We start from the raw sequence: 23,017 nt of genomic DNA on the forward strand, positions 1-23,017 counted from the left end.
TCTACACTACAGCGCTAATTCGAACTAACTTAATTCGAATTAGTTAATTCGAACTAAGCTAATTCGAATTAGCACAGCTAGACTTAAAAACTAGTTCGAATTAGCGTTTTGCTAATTCGAACTAGCATGTCCACACTGAGTGGACCCTGAACCGGGGTTAAGGATGGCCGGAAGCAGTGCCGGCAGGGCATCAGATGAGGACTTAGAGCGTGGAGCTGCTGTCTCAGGCTAGCCGAGGGCTGTGCTTAAAGGAACCCGACCCCCACCCCGGACAGACAGTTCTCAGGGTTCCCCGCTTGCAAAGCAGTCCTGGCTTGGAATGCCCTGAGTGCCCACATGCGGAACATCACAGCACTTGGCCATCACCACGGCTGCACTTGCCACAGGCTGCCATCCGGGGGAGGAGGCAATCAGGGGGCTGCAGGAGAGCTTCCACCCCGAGAAGCCCACAGAACCAGCCCAGTCCTCCCCATCGGGGGCTCGTACCCCATTCCTCCCTCACATCCTTCCACTTACCCTTCCCTAGCCCCCCTTCCTGATGTACAAAATAAAGGACACGTGTGTTCAAAAATAGAATCTCTCTTTATTGAACAAAACTCGGGGAGACCGGGAAAAGGAGGTGGGAGAGGGGAAGAGAGAGGGTGGGAGAGGGGAGGGCAACTAAAATGATCAGGGGTTTGGAACAGGTCCCATATGAAGAGAGGCTAAAGAGACTGGGACTTTTCAGCTTAGAGAAGAGGAGACGGAGGGGGGATATGATAGAGGTCTATAAAAGCAAGAGTGGTGTGGAGAGGGTGCATAAAGAAAAGTTCCCCATTAGTTCCCCTAATAGAAGGACTACAGTACACCAAAGGAAAGGAATGGGTAGCAGGCTTCAAACTAGTAACAGAAAGTTCTTCTTCACAAAGCAAAGAGTCAACCTGTGGAACTCCTTGCTGCAGGAGGCTGTGAAGGCTACAACTAGAACAGAGTTTAAAGAGAAGTGAGATCAAGTCATGGAGGTTGGGTCCATGGAGTGGTATTAGCCAGGGGGTAGAAATGGTGTCCCTGCCCAAAGTTTGTGGAAGGCTGGAGATGGATGGCACGAGACAAATGGCTTGGTCACTGTCTTTGGTCCATCCCCTCCAGGGTACCTAGGGTTGGCTGCTGTCGGCAGACAGGCTACTGGACTAGATGGACCTTTGGTCTGACCCAGTACGGCCATTCTAAGCTCAGGGCTCAGGATCGGGGGTCTCAGTGGACCACCTTGATTTTCATGCAGACCTGCTCCTGGGTGGCCAGGCTGGCAGCTCTCCTGCCCTAGATGGCCACTTTCCTGTGCCTAGTGCGGAGATTGTGGACAAGGTCCACGATGTCTGCACTAAACCAGGCGGGTGCCCTCCTCTTGTGGTCCTGGCCAGGCTCCCGAGAGCCACCAGCCTGGTCCCGGGAAGAGGCGGAGGGCTGGGGGGCATCGGGTGGCTGGCTCATGGCGTGCCAGGTGCAGGGTCTGCTGGCTGGGTGCTGGCAGGCTTGCACCTGACACGGGCACCGTAGCCAGCCCTTGCCCCTTTAAGGGCTCCAGGGCCGGGAGGGGGGCATACGAGTTTCCCTGGTGGTGCACAGAGTGGCCACCAGGGAAAGCTGGGGAGGGCTAGCCTCCCACTAGTTCGAATTAAGGGGCTACACAGCCCTGAATTCGAACTAGTAAGTTCGAACTAGGCTTAGTCCTCGTGCAATGAGGTTTACCTAGTTTGAACTAAGCGCTCCGCTAGTTCGAATTAAGTTCGAACTAGCGGAGCGCTAGTGTAGCGCCTATCAAAGTTAATTCGAACTAACGTCCGTTAGTTCGAATTAACTTTGTAGTGTAGACATACCCTAGGAGACATGCTCCTCCACCCCTGGCCCAGGGGCTTATTGTATGCCTTCCCACCGTTCCCACTAGTTCACGGGGTCCTCCTCCGAGTGCAGGAGTTCAAGGTGTCTCTAATTTTCATCCCCTCATTATGGCCCAGACAGCATCAGTTCTCAACCCTCCTCAGCCTGTCATGCGAAAGGCCCATACCCCTCCCGTTGCTTCTGGACCTGATTACCCAGGACTCCGGCAGGCTTCACCACCCGGACCTGCACTCCCTGCACCTGATGGCATGGAAGCTCCGTGGCTGACAGCAGCGGAGCTCCAATGTTCGGCTCGGGTTCAGAAAGTTCTGGTAAGCAGTAGGATACCTTCCACTAGGGCTACATATCTGGCCAAGTGGAAGAGGTTCTACATCTGGGCTGCTTCCCCGAGGGAGGCCCCAATTCCCCTGATCCTGGATTACCTCTTAGATCTCAGGTTTCAGGAACTCTCCTCTTCCTCAATTAGGGTCCACTTGGCAGCTATCTCTGCTTTCCACCTGAGAGATGGGAAAATCTCTGTTTGCTGATCAATGGTAAATAGGTTTCTGAAGGGACAAGACAGACTCTACCCACATGTACGACAGCCCGTCCCTCAGTGGGACCTCAGTCTGGTCCTTCCAAACTCATGGGGCCCCTGGCAACATGTTCTCTAATACACCTGTCCTACAAGGTATCCCTCTTAGTGGTGATCACTTCTGCTAGGTGTGTGTCCGAACTGAAAGCTCTCACTTCAGGTCCCCCCTACACAGTTTTCTTTTAAGGATAAAGTCAGGCTACGACCCCATCCTGCTGTCTTGCCCAAGGTGGTGTCAATCTTTCATGTATCTCAAGACCTATTCCTGCCAGTGTTTTACCCCAAACCTCACATGTCAGGGGAGGAGCAGGCACTGCACACCCTAGACATCAGGAGGTCCTTAGCCTTTTATTTAGACAGGACAAAACCCTTCTGCAAATCACAACAACTTTTTGTGGCCATTGTGGAACACTCTAGAGGGCAGCCAGTCACAACACAAAGGATATCCTCATGGATCACTGCATGCATCAGAGAGTCTTACGCTCCAGTGGGGGTCCCAGCCCCCCTTCTCACAGTGCACTCCACGAGGGCAATGGCTTTCTCCATAGCCTTCATGGCGCAGGTACCAATCCTGGACATCTGCAGGGCCACCACTTGGTCCTCTGTCCACACCTTCGCCAACCACTACACGCTGTCACATCAGGCCAGAGAGGATGCCGCCCTGGGTGTGCTTCGTTCTGTGGAAGATTAAAACTCCTATCCCGCCTCCTCAGGCTCCACTTTCACTCGAAGAAAGAACGGTTACTTACCTCATAACTATTGTTCTTCGAGATGTGTTGCTCATGTCAATTCCAAATCCCACCCGCCTCCCCTTCTTCGGAGTGCTCTGGTAAGAAGGAACTGAGAGGGCAGGGGGGCCAACGGGTATATATCGGCCGGTATACCGGCGCCACTCCAGGGGGCTCCCAGCTGGCCCAACAGGTACTGAGGGAAAAATCTCTGACGACACCTACATACGCACACCTACATGGAATGGACATGAGCAACACATCTCAAAGAACAGCAGTTACGAGGTATGGAACCATTCTTTTTTTTACTCTTAAGAAGAAATTAGCAGAGTAGGGTGCAGAACTGCTTTGGTGCAGAACTAGAAACTTTCTTTCATCCCTTGAGAGTTCTGTGGTTCCTATTTTTAAAAAAAAGTCAGTGGCCCATGTTAGCGTAAAGTACACGTGATTGTATCAAAATGGGGTAAAATTTTAAAATATTAAACAAATACATTCTGTCATCATGTTTCTTTCTTTCATGTCTATTTCCCAGGGCAATGGGCAAGTAATTTCTATCCCACAGCAGGCTGCGAAAATTTCCTAAAAAGTATTGTGCCAGATGGTGGCACGTGGCACATTAGGATACCTACTCATAGAGCATCGCACTTTGCATTGACACAAGCACTTCTGGGGAGTTTGCACAGTATTGACATAAAGCAGTGAAGTATGTACTCACCCAAATGAGATACAAACTTAGTAGTTGCATACCAAAGTAACTTGCATCATCCAAAATTTGTAGAGAAGACTTGACGTTGGTGGGTCACAGGAATATCCTCCCATGTCTCCTTTGCTATGTTCACTCCATCTGAATCAACTTTAGGGAAGTGCCTTATGTTGGAACTAATAGTGTGGCTCTATACTACTTAAGATCCTACCACTCTTGATTAAATCCTTTGGTGAGCCAGATCTGTCATGTTCAGGGTTGCTACTGGCACAAAATGTGTGGAGTGCTGCCAGCCTTTGGAACCATGATAATGCTGGTTGTGATTTTTAGTTTGGAAATTTAGGACAAGTTCAGATTTCTGACCTGTAATAGTAAGCTTGTAAAGTACAAGAAGTATTACGGGTTTGCTCAAGGTGATAGAGTCTGCATAAATGTGTCATTGGTACCGGAAACTACATTCTTGTTCAAGTAATGTCCCTACCAGTACTCTACTCTAGATGAGCTAGCATTCTTGCTCTACTGATTAGAGACTTTTACAAGCATTGCCCACTAGTATTGCACATGTGCTTTCTCCCCTTCTGATCCACCACGAGACTAGTCGGTCCATGCAGGTTAACCCCCTACCCCTCAGTTCCGTCTCATCCATCCCTTGCTAGAGACAAAGCCATTAGCAGTCTTATTTTCTCTACCCCAATTAAAAAAAAAGCTCACCAGCCTTCAGGAAGCTTTCCTGCAATGAGCCCATCCCTGTGGCTGACAAGCACTGTCACTGAATGCCCTGCTTTGGGAAAAGCCACATCCTACAGCAGTGTGGTTTCTGCCAGAAGCTTAGACACAGGTCTCAAAGGGACAGGGAATAGATACAGAAAATCATCTTCATGATGACAGCTCTCTAACTCTTCCTGATCCTATGCCAAGAATCACCTACCAGATGTGACTTCCCCATAGCGCTCAAATGTCGGTCAAAGTATTCAGCTATGGATCCCTCTTGTAAGTCATGGAAAATGAGAATAGTACGTCCCAAGAGTCAGCCCCAAGCTACCTGCAAGAGATCTCTGGGATATGTCGCGAGAATCACAGGTCCGATGATGCATACACAAGGGGGGAAGGACAGAACCAGGTGGACAGTTTTATCAAATAAAAATATTTATTTATGACAGTGGTGAATTTATAGTATTTATTCTAAGATTTTTAATAGACCATGTTAATAATGAATTTACAGTATTTATTATATTTATTCTATGATTTCTAGTTAAACGTGTCAGAGATATAAGGATGGGAACGGCAAGGGGAATAGTCTCTAATCTTAAAATATCCAGCTACACTAATTAAATAACAGTGATAACTACAAACTCTATGTACTACCCAAAACAACTACAACACTAAGCTTATACAACAAGAAAAAATCAAATCACACATACCAACTTACACAGCACACGGAACATTTCACAGATATCGGTTCGGTTGCGAAGGCCTTGGTTAAGCCCGAAAGTCGGGGGAGGTGGCTGGTCAGTTGATCAGGCCGGTAGCGCTTTGAAGTATACGGGAAGGCACACGCACGGTGGTACGTGTGTTGCGAAGACCTCCTCAAGCAAACTGTGCGATGGGTATTTATCCCCAAATCTGCACATCGCTTTCCCGCGCTTGCATATCACCATATATTGCCCAATGGTCACCAAGTGGGGGGTCTGTGTCCCAGGAGTTGAGCTGAAACTGTGCAGGTTTCATGCGACCAGGTAAGCCCCGCTGTTCTCACGCCAAGGTGACGGGTGGGAGAGTCTGAGGCTATTTTCCCCTTTTCACACCTTCCCTTTTTCTAAAGGCAATGGTATGCAGGAAGGGTGCGGCCGGTTTCTCCCAAGGAGTACTGCAGCCCACTATAGCAAGAGCGGCCTGGCCAAACTTTTTTACTGGGGGGGCAGTTTCTTTTCTCTAACAGGACACTCAGCATCATCAGCATTGAGGCAATCCCAACCCAGTACCCATCTTTCACAAAGATCTGGAGAGGCAGGTATGGTTGATGTGCCTAAGGACCTGAAGGGTACAGGAACTGAGTCAGCAATACCGACTCACAAAGACAGGAGCAAGCAGCACTCTAATCAGAAGATGTATTACCCTTGACATATTACACTCTTCCTCGGCCTCTAAAATAGCCATCCCCGCGAACTAAACTCTCTGGACCTCACAAAAACCATATGACAGACCCAAGCATTTGATAAGAAATATTACATGCCAGCTAGGGAGATGGAATTTCTTTTCTCCAACCCTCCCCCCACCACTCCAGAGTCAAGGCATGGTAAAATCCTGAGGCCTTCATCACCAAAAGAGATCCACCCCCCTATAATAAGGAATTGGAAGCGCTTGAACCTCTTAAAGAGGAAGACCTATTCCTCACCATGCTAGTTTTGAATAGTTAATTAAGACTTAACAACAAAATAAAGCTGCATCAGCTTAACAACTTTATAGATCTGCTTTCAGACTCACTGTGTGACCAGTTCAGAGCTATAATCCAGGAAGAACAATAGGTAGCCAAATAATGCTACAGTCTTTTCTCGATGCAGCTGACTCTGCATCCTGGTCCACCTCCATGGTGATGGTTATTTGATGTGTATCATGGTCCCATATTTCTGGCTTTCCTAAAGAGGTACAATTGACTGTTGAAGATCTTCACTTTGAGGGTGCCATGTTCTTTGTGGAGAAAATGGAAGCCATTCTCTACCTTCATAGATTCCAGGATCACTTTCTGCTCATTAGGGATCTACACACTTGGACAAAAGAGAAAACTTAGTCAGCTGCCTCAGCACAGGTCATGCATATCTCAGCTCTTTTATGAAATCTAGATTCCCCAAGCATAAACCATTAGGTCCATATCCTTCTACATCACACTCATTCAACTCCAAACATCAATTTTGATGTGTAGGTCGAATTGCCAATAGGCCACTCCCCTCAACCACTACAGCTGAACCACCTACCCATTTGACAACCACAACATTCCACACCTACATGGCAACTAAGCCTGGTGTTGAAAGTCATGACTAGACCTCCCTTTGAGTCCGTCATCACCTGTTCATTTAGATGCCTGTTAATGAAAATAGCAATCACCTCAGTGAGGAGGATGGGAGAAATAGCATCCCTAATGGCACATCCCACCTATGCAATATTCTTTCAGTACAAGATTATGCCACACCCGAAATTCATCCTTAAGGTAATCTCATTCCATATGAACCAAATAGTTTACCTCCTAACTTTTTATGTAAAGCATTCACTGAGGAAAAAAAAAAGAGATATTGCACGCATTGGAAGGCCCTGAAGCTGTTCCTTTCTGATGTGAAACACCCAAGGGCTCAGCAGTATTAACCCAGACATTCTCTAAATGCTGTCAAGGTACTTTATACAGTGTTATCAGATGTGCAGTATCCCCAGTACTATCTGCCTGTACTCCACAGGTTGATATCTTTCTCTGTCACCTTCTTCAAGAATCCCCCTATCTCAGAAATCTGTGGAATGGCAACTTGGCCATCAGTTCATACCTTTGCAAAATACTACTGGGCACTATGCATCTGATGACATCTTTGGCTCCACTGTATTGTCATCTGTCACTGACCCAACTCCAAAGCTCCAGCCCTACAGGAGGGGCACAGTTCAGGAGTCACCTAGAGTGGAGCCAACCATAGCAGGCAGAGGAGAGGAGGGGGAGAGGCAACTACAACAACTCACTTCTTGTTGTGCAGTAACAATGGTTCTTTGGTGTCCCTGGAGGTGCTCCCCCCACCACTCTAGCTCAGAGTTCTTGTCAGTGACTCTGTGGTACAAAAGGCACTGGCGAGGGTTAGTCAGCAAGTGCTAGTTAGGCTCACAACTGGGCATGAGGTGGTGACACTGTTCCCAAAGTTCTCTGATCAGCAACACAGGGATACAAGCACACGTACAGTAGAGCACTCAGAGCTCAAAAAAACAATGTTACTGCACAAGGTGAGTAACTTCTTCCAAAGTAACATGAGCATTACTTTGTCACTACAAATAAATAATCCTAGCTTAGGTAAAGAACATTCAAATATGTATTTGAATCTGACTCATTGACGGTTGTAAATTGCAGTTGATTCAACAATTGATTTGCCCCACTATCACCCTTGGTGAGCTCTCCTCTTTCACTGAGACAGGGGCTATCTCTATGCCTTTCCTCCATTCCCCGTACTATCAAAAAGAACATTCAATTTTTTTTTAACCTGACTCATTAACAGTTGTAAATTGCAATTGATTCCACAAAAATGTATTCTGTTATTTTAAAATCAAGGAAATGTGTTGATGTTAATGATGCTACAATTTGCTGAAAATGATTAAGTAACATTTTCTATATTTGTTAGTCATACCAGCCAAAAATCCATGTCAACATTCTCAGGGCAAGAATTATCTTTACAATATAAATATGAAAAATTAATGGATTGGACGCTTAACCTTGCTTTTTGCCCAGCTCTTCAATCTCATTTGTATTTTTGTGTCTTCAGACCCACACCAGTTATCCGCTGGATTAAAGAAGGAGGAGAACTACCCACTAACAGAACATTTTTTGAAAATTTTAAGAAAACTCTGAAGATCATAGATGTTTCTGAAGCTGATTCTGGAAAATATAAATGTATAGCAAGAAATACATTAGGTTCCACTCACCATACCATTACAGTAACTGTCAAAGGTAATGCTAGAATAACTCCAAGTTAAACAATGATGGCATCCAAATGCAAGGTAATAATGTGCTGTATTATCAGGAAAAGATATTACAGTAAATCATATCTACAAGGATGAATGATAACTGTAAAAGGCACTGAGTAAAATATTCAATACATTAATTGATGTTTCCCACAAGACATGGCTTTATCCTGTCCAGTCTTTAATTTTTATGATGGCCTAATTTTAATATGTGGCAGTGTTCTTTTACCACACAGCTGTTTGGTGCTAAATTGAAGCTACCCCTTGGTAAATTTAATCTAGACTTTCTTTCAGTGTCATAAGAGACTGTTCCACCACTTCTTCTGCTGCTTCTTTTTCTTTCTTTCAGTCTTGTCTTGTCTCTCATCCCCATTCCCCTGCTCTTTTCCCTTTTCTTCCTTTTTGTTTTTTCAAACTCCTTTCTTCTGGTTCTACCAAGCTAGATTTTATCTGTCCAGTAGTAGCATTATAACACTGGGATTAAACAGATTTCAAATATGCTGGTATTTCAAATGTGCCTGAGGGCTTGAGTAGGAATTGGCTAATACTAGCTGATTATTCCTGATGGGGCAAATAAGTAATTTCTTTTAAGTAAACTTCTAATGTTCACTCAAAACTCTTGGCACCAATTTACATTGATGTTGACTTTGGTTTTGTTCAAAATGGTTCTGTGGGTATCATCCACTTCCTTTTTAAAAATAAAAAGATAAATTCTTCATGCACCTGTGTCCACTAATCCAAATGCACTTGTTTATATTTATGCAAAATGTGACATATGCTGTTTGCATAGACTTACTGCTGATAAATGTGTGTAAGTTATTTTTCTTTTAAGTCAGCTTTTGTTCATTTTGGGTTGCTCTCTCTTGTATTTGTAATACAGCCAGGATGAAATTTTGACCCCAGTATAATTGCTGGGAGTTTTTCCATGAATTCAGTGGAGCCAAATTTTTACCCTAAATCTATTTCACCTCCACCAGCCACTTGAGTCACTTGCACTTTTCTCTTCCTCTGTTATCTGTCCCTGTCTTCCTCTTCCCAAGGTTGCTTCAGTATCAGGGACACCTCAAATTCATTAGAAAAGCTACTGTACTAATCCTTTTACAGAAGCTGTTACCTTTGGCTGTCTTTAGAAATGCAGATTAGGATTAAAGATGCTGATGTATATTACTCAAATTTACTTAAATGCAGTTAAGAATCACATTTTATTTACCTGAAAATGTTGACAAATACAGGTATGAATACTTGTATGATTTATTGTCCATCTATTTAAAAGCCCAATTTCATGTGTCACATGTAATTGGAGCTAAACAAAGCATGATTTTGCCAGTAAATTATTCAGTATTGCAGACAGAAGAATCAGCAAACACAAAAACACACTTTTTTTTTCACCTGACATTTGTTGTATTTTTCTTTCTCTGACCAAAGCTGCTCCATACTGGATCACAGCCCCTAGAAACCTTGTGTTGTCTCCTGGAGAGGATGGAACCCTGATCTGCAGAGCTAATGGCAACCCCAAACCGAGTATTATCTGGCTAAGAAACGGAGTATCCATAGCAAGTAAGATTTTTAATCATCTTAATGGAGGAGGATGAATAAAAATACAAACTAATAAAGATTAGGGACAAAGATATGAAATGTGTTCACATATGAATAATTATTCCATATTTAAGGATATTTGGCCTGATGTCAAGTTATTAATGCATCTGAAATAAAAGAAAAATGTTATGGTGTATGAACATGAAAAAGCAGAAATTACCTCAAGTATGCCCCAGTGTGACAAAGCTTTATAACAATGCTATTTAGGGATGGGCCACTACTAGCATAATCCTTATGGAGATGGAGTCTTCCTAGCGAAGCTGTAATGTGTTCCATTAACTGGAGATATCAGAGCAATAGAATTGCTATTATGGAATTGCCATTTCAGTACTTTCTAGATTTATATCTGCTCAGTTGCATCCCCAGTGAAGGGCTGGTTCTGTGGTAAGAACTGAAAAGGGGACAGGAGGTCAGAAAGAAACCTCAGTGACTGTATTAAGCACCTCTTCAGGGGTTAGAATTTGGAATATTTCTTGCCTTCCAGCTCTCCGCAATCAAATGCTGTAGTAAGGCAGTTTGAATGAATTAGCAGCTCTTGGGAAATCAGCTTGTGCCAAGTAGGTGTCAGAGAAGATGAATCCCTAAGGCAATGGAGAGAGAGAGAGAGAGAGAGAGAGAGAGAGAGAGATGAATCCCTAAGGCAATAGAGAGAGAGAGAGAGAGAGAGAGAGAGAGAGAGAGAGTGTGTGTGTGTAAAGCAGCTGTAAATTAATGCCCCCAGTCGCTCATTTGTTATCAGTGTTATGACTGGCAACACCATATGACAGATGCAAGGCAACTGTTATCTGTACCACATCTGTTCTTGAGGAGAACTTACACACCAATATTGCAATATGCTGTCAATTATTCTTATATTATTCTGCTTATATAATATCATAAAATCTCTGCTGGTCCTGTACCTTGGTCCTTCACCTTTCACAATGTAACACGAAGACAACGCTAACCAACCTAACTAACTGCTTTAACAGAAAATAATGATACTGTTCCGAAAGTCTGCTGTCTTGTGCTGGTACTTTAAAGATTTAAAAGTGTACTATGAAAGGGAAATTACTTAAACAACTTATAACTTTTTAAAATTCTTTTGCAAAGATTATGAAAGATAAAGCAGTCCTCCCAGGAGTCAAGAGTCCATCCAAAAAAGTTTCAAAAGGGAGAAGAAAAACCATACCTGATAAATGTAAAACTTCTTGGAAACGAGAAATAGTTGGTCTCGGGAAAACAGCTAGTAAGCTAATAATGCGACAAAAAAGGAGACTGTAAGGAGAAGTTAAGGAATAATGCTGTAAGCCAGTTATCTGCAGAGGGAGAGGTAGAAACATTCACCAGGGAAGTAGGGATATATGCAAGTAGTTGACTACCCAATAAATTTGGGCTTATTGGCTAATTGAATCAACTACTCACATTCCCCCTCCTCCCCGTCCGCTTGCTGTCTCTGTATCAGAGGCAGCCGGGGCGGGGAGAGTGACATGCAGAAACCAGTGCTGGTGGGAACCGGCTTAAAAGACGGTTCCCCCCAGCACTGTCTCTGTGGTGCCACCAGCTCCCCTCCTCACTGCAGTCTCTAGCAGCCCCTAGCAGCAACCTCTGTCCTTGGGGGGAACAGCAACCAAATCCTGCTGTGGCTCTGCAATTTAAAGGCAGTAGGAGCTGGGCAGGCAGGCAGTCCAGCTCAGTCCCCACTCAGGTCGGGTCTGGGACCAAATCCTGTTGCAGCTCTGCAATTTAAAACACAGAAGGAGCTGGGGGGAAGGCTGTCCAGCTCCTACTGCCTTCTAAATTGCAGAGCTGCAGTGGGGTTTGGTCCCAGTGCAAGTTGGGACTGAGCTGGCTGCCTGCCCCTATCGACTAATCAAGTAGTCGATAAAAATTCTGCTCAATTAGTAAATTAACCTAATTTTATCACCCCTACAGGGAAGGTGCGTGGAACAGCTAGATAAACATGATTTGATTAAGATTGTAACATACATTTTAAATTGCTAGGTCACCATGGCTAAATCAGTCACAGAACCTTGAGATTAAATAGTACATCTCAAAGCATTCATAAGAGTACTCAAATAGGTTAATAGCTGATCATATACATTTTATACCTATTTCACAATTTTTTCTTTACTTTCTCCATCTGTTTCATTCCTTTAGCCTCTAATTTTAAATAGATTTTTTTTGTGTTGCCAGCCCTTACAGTTCATCTGCCCCCCCTCCACTCTATCCCCACCGGTTTGTTATCTCCCTCTTCTGTCATTGATTGTTCCAGTCTACCTTCTCTGGCAATCAGAATCCACCATCCATCTCTGTTATATACTGAGGTGTCACTGATATTTTTGGAAGTTCAAGATCTCTCTCACTCTAGCAGAGTTTTGTTTCCCCTCCACTAGCCCTCTTTCCTTAGCAACTGCAAATATATAACTGGGAGTTTAGCTGACTGCTCCACTGCAAAGTGTAACTTAAGTGACAAGGCATCTGAGGGAGTGCAGAAGATCAAGGGAGGCAAGTGACAGTGTGCTATACAGTACATGTGAATTCTGCAGCTTCTAAAAGGAAAATGTTCCAGTTTAAAATATCTGAAGCCATTCTGTGTGATTGCAAATGCAGCATGCCCTCTCTTTCACTTGGTTCATAGCAAATACTCAGGTGGGTGAGTCCCACTTCCAGTTGTATTTCTAATGTTTCATGGTAAAATAATGAAGCTAAAGCAGCTGGTTGGGCTGCAGGGCAGTGCTGGGAGAACTACACCCCTGGCACCATTTCAAAGCAAAACTGCTACATTTGAATTTCAAAGACCTTCTGTTGCTGTAGATCCCACAATGCACCTCCTGTGGCCAAATAATCTGTTTGCAAGCACTTCAGTTTTCGGTTGGAAAATACAGCCTGGGAGATGCTTAATACTTCTGGTTTTGATTTCTTCTTAGAAAATGGAGGGGGTAGTAGTGAAGAGAGAGCCTCTCATCTGAGTTTCAGTTAAAGCAAAGGTCCTAATATCAAGGAGTGAGATGGGGGGGGAGGGGTAGGCACAAACTAGAAAGGCAACATCATGCAGAAAAAGGAAAAAATACTAAGAACTTTAAAAATAATTTATTAGTGGCTAAAATAATCCTCCCTCAGAGTCTGTTATCTGTGGTAAACATCATTTCTAAAAGAAATAAACATTAGTTCATTTTTAGTTAATTATCACACATTTTTAAGAAGAAACTGATTTTATAATTATCTGGAGTGATAAGGGCCTGATCTTGCAATGTTTACTCACATGAGCAATCTTTTATGAGTGTCCAGTGGAAGCTAGTTATGGTAACTTACATGTGTAAGAATATCCAGTTCAAACCCTGTCTCTGTTTTGCCTTGTGCTTCAATTAACAGTTGAGTACTGCATTATTCATACTTCTGCACAATCTTTAGTGTTTTATGGTTTAAAGGTCAGCATGGGCTTACAAAAGGGAAATCAAGCATAAAGTACCTCAAATTTTAAGGAAGTAACTACCCAAATTAATTGGAGGGGGAACTACTGACACAATTGAGTTCAGAAAGGCACTTGTGATACTGCACAAAAGACTTAATTTATTGGTTCAGTGGTTTATAGTACAGGCTGAGCTATTAAATATTAAACACACACATTTCAAAATTGAAGGAAGTAGTGTACTGAAAAAACTGATTACCCTCACTTGGTATGTTCTTTGCATGCTTATATCATTTTTTCACATTAAAATGATATTTTTATTCAGTCTCTCTTTGTAATCACATAATACTATATTGAATTGAAAACAGAAAGGATAACCCTTTCATCTCTATTAATGAAAATGTTTCATAGCCCTTGGTAAGAGAAACTCTTGGTTCTTATTATTTTCGCTGAATTTTTACATACACAGTTGTCCCCTTCACCTGCAGACACAATGCTCCTTTGGCCAGGCTTCTGGCCCTGGTGCCTCTTTTCTACTCTCTGCAACCTCTGCTAATTTCTTCCCACATGATCTTAAATAAATACAGTGCTTGTTCAGCCAGCCATGTCAAATAGTTTTGCAAGTACCAATGTGCCTTCCACTGTCTTTGCTTGTTCTGCAGGAGCTGCCACAGTAGGATCTGGATCCATTCCATTCCTCTGTTTGCCAGTCCTCTTCTGCAGAGGCAAAAACTCTGGAGTCCAGGCTGGGAGGGTAAAAGTGCCCTCAGCAAAAAAGTAGACTGTGACTTCATTGTCTCTTGCACTTTCTTTCTGTTGTGCCTTCCACACTCCAGTATAGTGGGTGACTGCCTTATACTGTCCTTCATGGTCCACAATCTCTCACACTCCTGTTTTATAAGGGATCTGCGTTCTACACGCTGTCATGGGTCCATTCATTGCAGGTGACAGCACCTCCTGGTGGCTGTGAAAATTAGCTTCTTCAAGGTGCTGTGTCCTCTTCTGGTGATCTCTTCACCTGTCCATCATTATCTCCCATTGTCTGTCTTCTCTCACTCCAGGAGCTGCATTCCCCCCCCCTCCCCTCGGCCAAATCACTGAGGTCCTCACCATCTAGAGTCTCAACGTTTCTAAGGAAATCTGTCTTAGGCACTCCACTCTCTGCTCTCTGGTCCATGGCACTTCCCCAGTGGCTGGTGAGGGAACCCAGCCCCTCACTCTACTCAGGGTTCCCATTCAGGGCCCTTTTATCAGCAGCCAAGGTCTGCCATACCCCATACCTTGTTACATTTCCCCAACCTTATTGTGCCTTTCTGTCTCTCCCATCACCCTGGCTTATCAGCCCAAACTCTCTCCTCCCACGGAGTAACTGTAGGCTACCTGTTTCCATAGCCCCAAAACACTTCTCTTCTCCCAGCAAATGACTACAGTCTGTCTCTCTAGCATCCCTTTGTGCTCTCAGATCTGGAGCTTTATATAGGCCTCCCCTCTTTCTGTCCAGCTGAGCCTCATGTCTTAATTAATCCCTGCTTTCTGGCTTGTCCAGGTGTAGCCTATGCAGTTAATTGGCCTCTGTGGCCATCTTAACTCTTTGAGGTCATCATACACCTATGTCGTGTATTGAATAGCAAGTACAGTGTTTACATAATATAAGTGTAACACTTGTTCTTTTGCAGCTACAATACATATGCAGGAGAACAGCCAGATCCAGCTGTTGGATGGTGTAGATTTTCGATAGTTTTTGAAGTTAATTTCAGATAGAGCATACTGTGACTCCATACTATGAGAAACCTGGAGGACACAAAGATATGGATTATTCTGATTATGATATCATGCTGATCCATCCATTTACTTAATAAGTACTAGGACATTCTTCTCTTGTGCTGCTCTTTATTTCATATTTATTATATTGTCCCCATTCTATCATGTACAGCAAATAAAGTTAACAAAAGGCATAGTGTTACTACAATTATGTACATAATTAACCATGATCCTAGTTCACTGTTATAGTTTCAGCTCCTTTCACCAATACTGGATCACATGTTTATAATTTCAACTAGGGAAATGACTGGCAAGTAATGGATATGGTCGCAACTTTTACATATTTATTATGAATGCGATCCTCTGGAGGAAAAGGCATGTAGGGTGAAATAGTAGCATTACTTTTAGCATTAGTGGCTGTAAAACAGATATTTAGATCATTCCAAAATTTGCAAAGACTGACGGCATTCTGCATAGTAGCTAGACAAGGGCAAAATGTTTCAATTTTTGTGAACAAGAAAGATTGATTATCATTATTGTGTGAGTATTCATTCTATTCCAAAGCGGAAACAACAGCAGTATCTATTGTATCCTCAGAATATTGATTATGTGTTGGCTGTCTCTAAAGTTGGTCTTCAGCACCATCTGTTAGGAATTACATTTATAAAACATATGATTGATATGCCTCCATAGTGTTTACATTCACTACAAATTGTGCATAAGCTATGAGAAATATTTTTGACAGTCTGGGCTATATAGTTATGATGAGATATGTTCAGTGTCAACATTCCTATCAATAGTAATAGAGAGGCAGCCATGTTAGTCTGATCTTGCTAAAACAAAAAGAAAAACTATGTAGCACTTTAAAGACTAACAAGATGGTTTAATAGTTGATGAACGCTCATCACCTATTAAACCATCTTGTTAGTCTTTAAAGTGCTACATAGTTTTTCCTTTTGTTTTAACATTCATATCAAGTATTTGTCTGTTTCTTTGAATGATTAATTTTTTACTGTGATGCAAAATGTTACTATCACTGTTTGAACAAGAGATTATGAATTATCGCAGTTTACATTTCCTTGTTACACTGTTAATATCAAGCATTAAGTATAACTGCACCCTATCGTCGTACCCCATCACTATCTAGATGGATTTTATTTGGAGAAGAAAAAAAATCTTTGAAAGATTTGTCAGATACTCTGCTTGCTCACTTCAAAAGCATGACAGCAGTGATTGCTCTTGATTTGCAGATGTACCAAGTTACAGAAGATATTGGCATCTAAAGGCACTTAAAGTAATTAATTTTGCTATTCCGTCTCAAAGAGAAATTCTTCTCCACTTTTACTGCCTTTTTTTGTAACATCTTATTGATCAAAATAAGATTACTTTCCAGAATGAGCAGAAAGATAAGGCATACATATTTTCATTGATATGTAGTCAAGCAGCCGAATTACTGTATTTTCTTTTCTCTTCTATCATATTGGATTAGCTTTTAGCCTAGGGGAATCACCAATGCACCATCTGAGCATCTCATCAACATACTTGTTATCACCTTCACTGTCAGACACAAACACAGTTAGCAGCCTACCCTACAAAATGTGGTTGTGTTCCAAGTATCGTATTTCTGACAATAATTTGTATAGTATCCTGGGCATGCACTGCACTTTACAGGCAAATAAAAGACAAGGTCCCTGCCCTGTGGGACTAACCATTTAAGTAAACACAGCTGAGAACATTTAATGCCAGCTGTTCTGTGACATTAATATTTGGTGTGCTCCAGAGAGTCTCAAATGTGGCTTCTTCATTGCAGATTTGGAAATAATATGAGGAAGTCACTTAGTGATTCTGGGAATATTCAACTGCTAGACAATTTTAGTAATAGTAGTAGTAGTAGCAGTAGTAGTAATAAATCATAAATTCATGGAAACGAGAGATGGAAAAATACACCTTAAGCTATCCATTTTAGGGGTTATTCTCTAATGAACATCAGTTACATGATTGACTAGCCCAATGTTAAATATATTAGGCAATGTAACTTGCACCATTTCTTTGGCAAGATTATTCAACCTCATTTTAGGGCCTGATCCAAAGCCCATTGAAATCAATGGGCAGACTTCAATTGACTTCAGTGGGCTTTAGTTGAGGGCCTAGTATTTTATTGTCAGGGATTTTCCCTTGGCAGTCAGAGCAAATTTTTGTTCTTTTGTTTGCTAGTTTATATATGTGTATATGTACTGGACATGCCACGTACTGTACTCAACTGACTATTTCTCTAAAAATCATACCTTTGAATTTCCTGCATTTTGTATATATACAGGGTGAACCTCCAAAATCCAGGATTCACTGGTTCAGTAACATCTGTGCTCCAGCAGGACCACGGATGTTGTTGGATCAGAGCTCCAGCACGCGGGACTGCAAACCATGTCCCTGGGGAGCCTTGGTCAGGGGGGCCATGCGGCTGGGGAGCTCCATCCCCAAGGATCCCTAGCTGAGCAGGGCAGCAACGGGACAGGAAAGCTCTGTCCCAGAGGGGATCCCTGGTCGGGCAGAGGAGAAACACAGCCATGGAGGTGGGGAAGCGAACACTGGGACTGGTGAATGGCAAGAGCTGGGCAGCCAACTAGTCCCATCCCTGGGGAGCCCTGGCTGGCAAGGCAGCAGTGGGACAGGCGAGCCCCATCCCAGGTGGGGATCCCAGGTTGCGTGGGGCAGAAGCAGGGCCGCAGAGGCTGGGGAACTCCATCCTGGGGAGCTCCAGCAGGCCGGAGACCAAGTCTAAACCCTGCAGGCTGGAACCCAGTGGCTGTGGGGCCAGAGCAGAGCCAATTGCAGGGAGGGAGAGTGTCCTGGGAGGCTAGTGGCAGGGGATCTCCCCATATCCAGAAAATTCCCTCATTCGGGATGGGTCAGGTCTTGAAGGTGCCAAACAAAGGAGATCCAACAGTAAATACAGCTCATCAGGAATTTCAGAGAGAAATGCAAAATCCTGTGGATTTTTTTCCATTTTTCACCCAACTCTAACCATTAGGCTTCCTAATCTGAACTAGCTGTACTCCTCGTTCCACGTGGAGGAATCCTAATCCGAACTAGCTACTCCGTGCCGCGGGTTGCCGCGCTGCACGGGGTTCGAACTAGCCGGCATTTAAAAATGGCGCCAGCCAGCTTCATGCAAATGAAGCCCGGGAAATTCAAATCCCGGGCTTCATTTGCAACTGCAGATGACTACATTACCCCCGCTAGTTCGAACTACCGGGGTAGTGTAGACATACCCTAAAAGAATCTTTAAGTCTTAGCGTTACAGAAAATCCTAAACTATATGTTGGTACAGTCAGTCTGATTAAGTGCATGACATGAAATACACACATTCCATATAAAGATGCCTGGGTGGTTGTTTAAGTTCACACAGGAACATAAACGTATGTGTTTTTCCAGTCTGTTCAAAGTCCTTCATCCTACCAAGATATCTCAACAGGTATAAATATGTGTCTGCCTGTAAGGGTATGTCTAGACTACATGGCTCTGTCGACGAAGCCATGTAGATTTGTTTATTGGGCAAAGGGAAATGAAGTGGCAATTTAAATAATCGCCGCTTCATTTAAATTTAAATGGCTGCCGCGCTGAGCCGACAAACAGCTGATCATCCCACGAGGAATAACGGGGCGGTCGACAAAGGGCTTTGAAGTTGACCGCGGAGCGTCCAGACTAGCACACTGAGCTGACAAACAGCTGATCAGCTGTTTGTCGGCTCAGCACAGCAGCTATTTAAATTTAAATGAAGCGGCGATTATTTAAATTGCCGCTTCATTTCCCTTTGCCTACAATCCTAATCTACATGGCTCCGTTAATGGAGCCATGTAGTCTAGACACAGCCCAAAACTGCTTTTGCAGGATCTGGGCCTAGCACAGTAAACATGCTTTGGAGATTATATTGAGATGACCTTGTATAAGCATTTAATTTGGATGGGAGAGGATCTATTTCAGTTTGTTGGTTTGAAATGTCCTCCCAAAATTAAGATCTTTGACATAGATGTGAAATAGCTTGGCTCCTTCACATTTTTAGTAGGGCCAGTTTTGGCAAAATGTTTTGAAACAGGACTACTTAGTACTAAAAAAGTAGGATTCTATGAAGTAGAGGCAAGTGGTGATGTTGTGAACAACCAAACAGCCAGATAGTTTAGTCAGTTGAAATATAGGTGATGGACAGAGCTAAGTTAAAAGGTGTCTTGAAATAGAATATGAGAACATGTAAAACTTTTGGTACAAAAAGGAAGTAAAGCAAGAGGGGATTGGCCCCAGCAGCAGAGTGACTGTGGCCCAGAAATAGTAGTAGAGAAGGCCTGGGCTTAAGAAAGAAAACATTTCTGAGCCTAGAATCAGATAGGAAAAAATGCATTTATTTAAAACATGATTTAGTTAAATTGGTGCATTTTATATTTTAGAATTAGAGTGAGAAAAGAGCCATACAGAAATATACCAGGAAGGGGAAAGGGGGTCATGATGAGAAACAGAACTGGCCCGGTGATCTTTCTAGTCCAATATCTTGTCTGTCACAGTTGACAGTAATAGAAGTTTTAATATAAGGTGCAAGGAAAGAACCCATAATAGGCAGTTGTGACATAAACTGTATGGGGAATTTCTTCCTAAGCCCTCTCAGTTAGAAGTTAGGTTGCTCCTTGAAGCATGAAGATTTGTATCATTTTTAAAAATGCTTGCTAATTTAACTGTGGATGTTTTTCTTGTCCTTATAAATGGATTTTTTTATTTCTGTTCAGATCTAGTCTGAATTATATTTTTGGCAATGCTTTCTGCAGGCTTAATTATGTTCTCAAATGCACAGATAAAATCAAGGGCTATAGACCCAGGAGATACTACCAAAAATGTGATGACTGCAAACACATTAAAGTGTAGTTTTATGTATTTTTATGCAACAAAATTTAACTGTCTAGATTCTATTTTCAGTTTCACCCATGCAACTCCACCCAATTTATGGTGGTCATGCGTGGATAACTGAGTAATATTTGATCCAATAACTTCAATAATGTATCTCTATTTTACTCAGCATTTTATATTTCATCCCAAAGCATCTTGTGCCACTTCTAAAATTCAGCAGCTGTTTAATAGCACACAGCAGCACTACAGAACAGTTTAGAAGTGGATGTGGTTCTGTGATCATTCAGAGGAAAGAGTGCCACCTACTGAATCACTGACATCACTTCCTTAATGCTCTTAGCTTATTGACAAAGAACTAACCTATGTGACATTTAGTAGTTTAATGTGAGGAAATTTTCATGAGGGGAAAGCTATTTTTATGGTATGTTTTCGACATATTTATGTTTAAGAATAGCAGAACATGTGAACACTTTGAGTCCACAGAATATTTAAAGTTCCCCATCTTTATAAATTATGTTTCTATTGGCATTAAGAGGGCTTTTCCTTATCCCACTCATTAGATATCTGTGTATGTATCTTTTTTTGCCTGATTCGTACATCTATTGGTATATTTCTGTATGTTTTCCTCTTCAAATTACCTAGAGAACATGCCTTTGGTATTAATCATAGAAGAATAGCGGGCAGTATCCAGTTTGCACTAATAGTACAGAATCTGGATAACCTTCTAAAGCATGTCATAGTAATCACCGAAGGGAAGTCTGGGGAGATGGAATCAAGAAATACTTCAGTGTTTCATAATATTTCATTCTCTTCACAAATGTACTGCTCATCATCTTAATCACAATTTAAAAAGAATAAATACACTTTTTTAAACCCATATAGTTGCTCCAGAAGATCCTAGCAGAAAAGTTGATGGGGATACCATTATTTTCTCTGATGTGCAAGAAAGTTTGAGTGCTGTTTATCAGTGCAATGCCTCTAATGAATATGGATACTTGCTGGCAAATGCATTTGTGAATGTTTTGGGTAAGATCAATCTTTCATTTTTCATCTGTAACTTAATTAAGTGTTGCTTATTAGTAAATTTGCCTAATATAATTTAATCTAATCTAAACTGTATGTAATGGTAAGTACAAGAAAAAATATTGATGATTAAATTAACAGAAATGTTAATAAAATAAATATTTTTATTGAAAGTGGTTATGATTACTTATCAACCCCCTCTATTACACAATTCTCTCTTCTCCTTCAGATATGGGCTCCACAGAGCACCATTGTAGAGGTTCTAAGCCCAATCATACAACTACAAGACTTTTTTGAGTGCACTGTGCATATTCCTTGAGCCCTCATTCTACAGATGAAGGTCATAAATATCCCACACTCTCTAAGGGTACGTCTACACAGCAGGGCTAAAGTCAAATTAAGTTATGCAACTTCACCTACGTCAATTGCATAGCTTAAGTCAAAATTAGCTTATCGGATAGTCAACACAACTAGTCGCTTCCCCCCCCCCCCCTCCCCTTACTGCCTCTATCAGAGCCCTCTGGGCTCTTGTATATTTCAAAAGCAGGGAATGCAGAGCCAGTGTGGGACTGCTGGAGTCCCCCGCCTGCCGCGTGCTCCCCATGCACGCTTTGCTTTTGAAATATAGGAAGAGCCGGCAGGGCTCTTACTTATAAGGCAGAAGTGCCCTTATCAAATAGTGCCCTAATCAAATAGTCAATGCAAATTGCATCAACTATTTCATGAGTTGATTAATCTAAATTTAACATCCTTAGTCGAAATAGTTTAACTTGGCTTTTAGCGCTGTCTACACAGCAGGAAGTTGAAGGAAGAGTTGAATACTCTTCCTTCAACTTGCCTTACTTCTTGTGAAATGAGGATTACCATAACTCAGAGTAAGAAGCCCTCCAGCGCAACATTATTTCAAAGTAAAGGTTGTAGTGTGGACGTGCACTATGTTATTTCAGAATAACACCAGTTATTCCGAAATAATGCTGCTGTGTAGATGTACCCAAATTGTCCCTGACTTTGTCCTTCCCCTTTGCTGAAGCAGGCGTGAAATCATCTTGTCCCTGTTCTCTGTTAGGCCAGACAAACAAAAATAGCTGTAGAGAGTTGTTTAATTGGAACTAGGTTTAAATTAATTTTTCATTTTTTTAATGTTCCCTTGAAATATTTTTGTTATTGTGAACATGGCTTCAGATAGCCATGAAAAAGGTAAAGGACACACAGCTAAAGCCTGCAACGCCTTTAAAATTTTCTCAGAAAGGATCCAAAAAGGTTTTAAGATGCAGTTTCAGAATATGTGCTTTCAAGATGATTTAGTTATGCTCGACTCAGAGGCCTTCTCCTAAGAAGGTGTCTCTGGACGTGAGTAATGTGGCCTTCAGTGCCTTCCTGTGAACAGAGAGGCACTTCACCAAAGAGTCTTGGTGTATGTAGCTTTTTTGTACCGAGAGGTTGTAGAACCTCCTAGGAATTGTGTGGCCAAATCAGTCATCTGCATTGGGGTAATGATATTTGGCCCAATGGACCTTGTTTCTCGTTTCTTTTTTTCTCAAGCATTTTCTAACTTGAATTCTTCCAGTGAAGTCACATGCTTTGGTGCCTATCGCTGTTGCTCGCTAAATAAGAAGGAAATATTTACTTGTAACAGAGATAAACCCCTGAATTACAGCTTTTACAGACTATCAGCAGAACTAAACTGAGCCCCTATGTTACATCAGGAAGAAATGTAAATGTGTAATTTTATATGCTACTCTTCATTTGTAATCCAATATGTCATATATAGA

At 42.4% G+C, this 23,017-nt stretch overlaps 1 protein-coding gene across 28 annotated transcripts in view; it reads left to right on the forward strand.

Annotated features, from left to right (window-relative positions):
* NRCAM (neuronal cell adhesion molecule) overlaps positions 1–23,017 on the forward strand; it is a 283,744-nt gene that overhangs the window by 191,718 nt on the left and 69,009 nt on the right. For all 28 annotated transcript variants that reach the window (XR_016349926.1, XM_075929866.2, XM_089779334.1 and 25 more), the window contains 3 exons: positions 8,389–8,573; positions 10,013–10,144; positions 21,105–21,248. Coding sequence is in view for 27 of the 28 variants with exons in the window: in XM_075929866.2 (XP_075785981.2) it covers positions 8,389–8,573; positions 10,013–10,144; positions 21,105–21,248 (461 nt within the window). In the remaining variant the exon portion in view is untranslated. The remainder of the gene's footprint in view (positions 1–8,388; positions 8,574–10,012; positions 10,145–21,104; positions 21,249–23,017) is intronic.

Source organism: Pelodiscus sinensis, chromosome 1 (genome assembly GCF_052426305.1).
Source record: "Pelodiscus sinensis isolate ZL-2025 chromosome 1, ASM5242630v1, whole genome shotgun sequence".
NCBI lineage: Eukaryota > Metazoa > Chordata > Testudines > Trionychidae > Pelodiscus > Pelodiscus sinensis.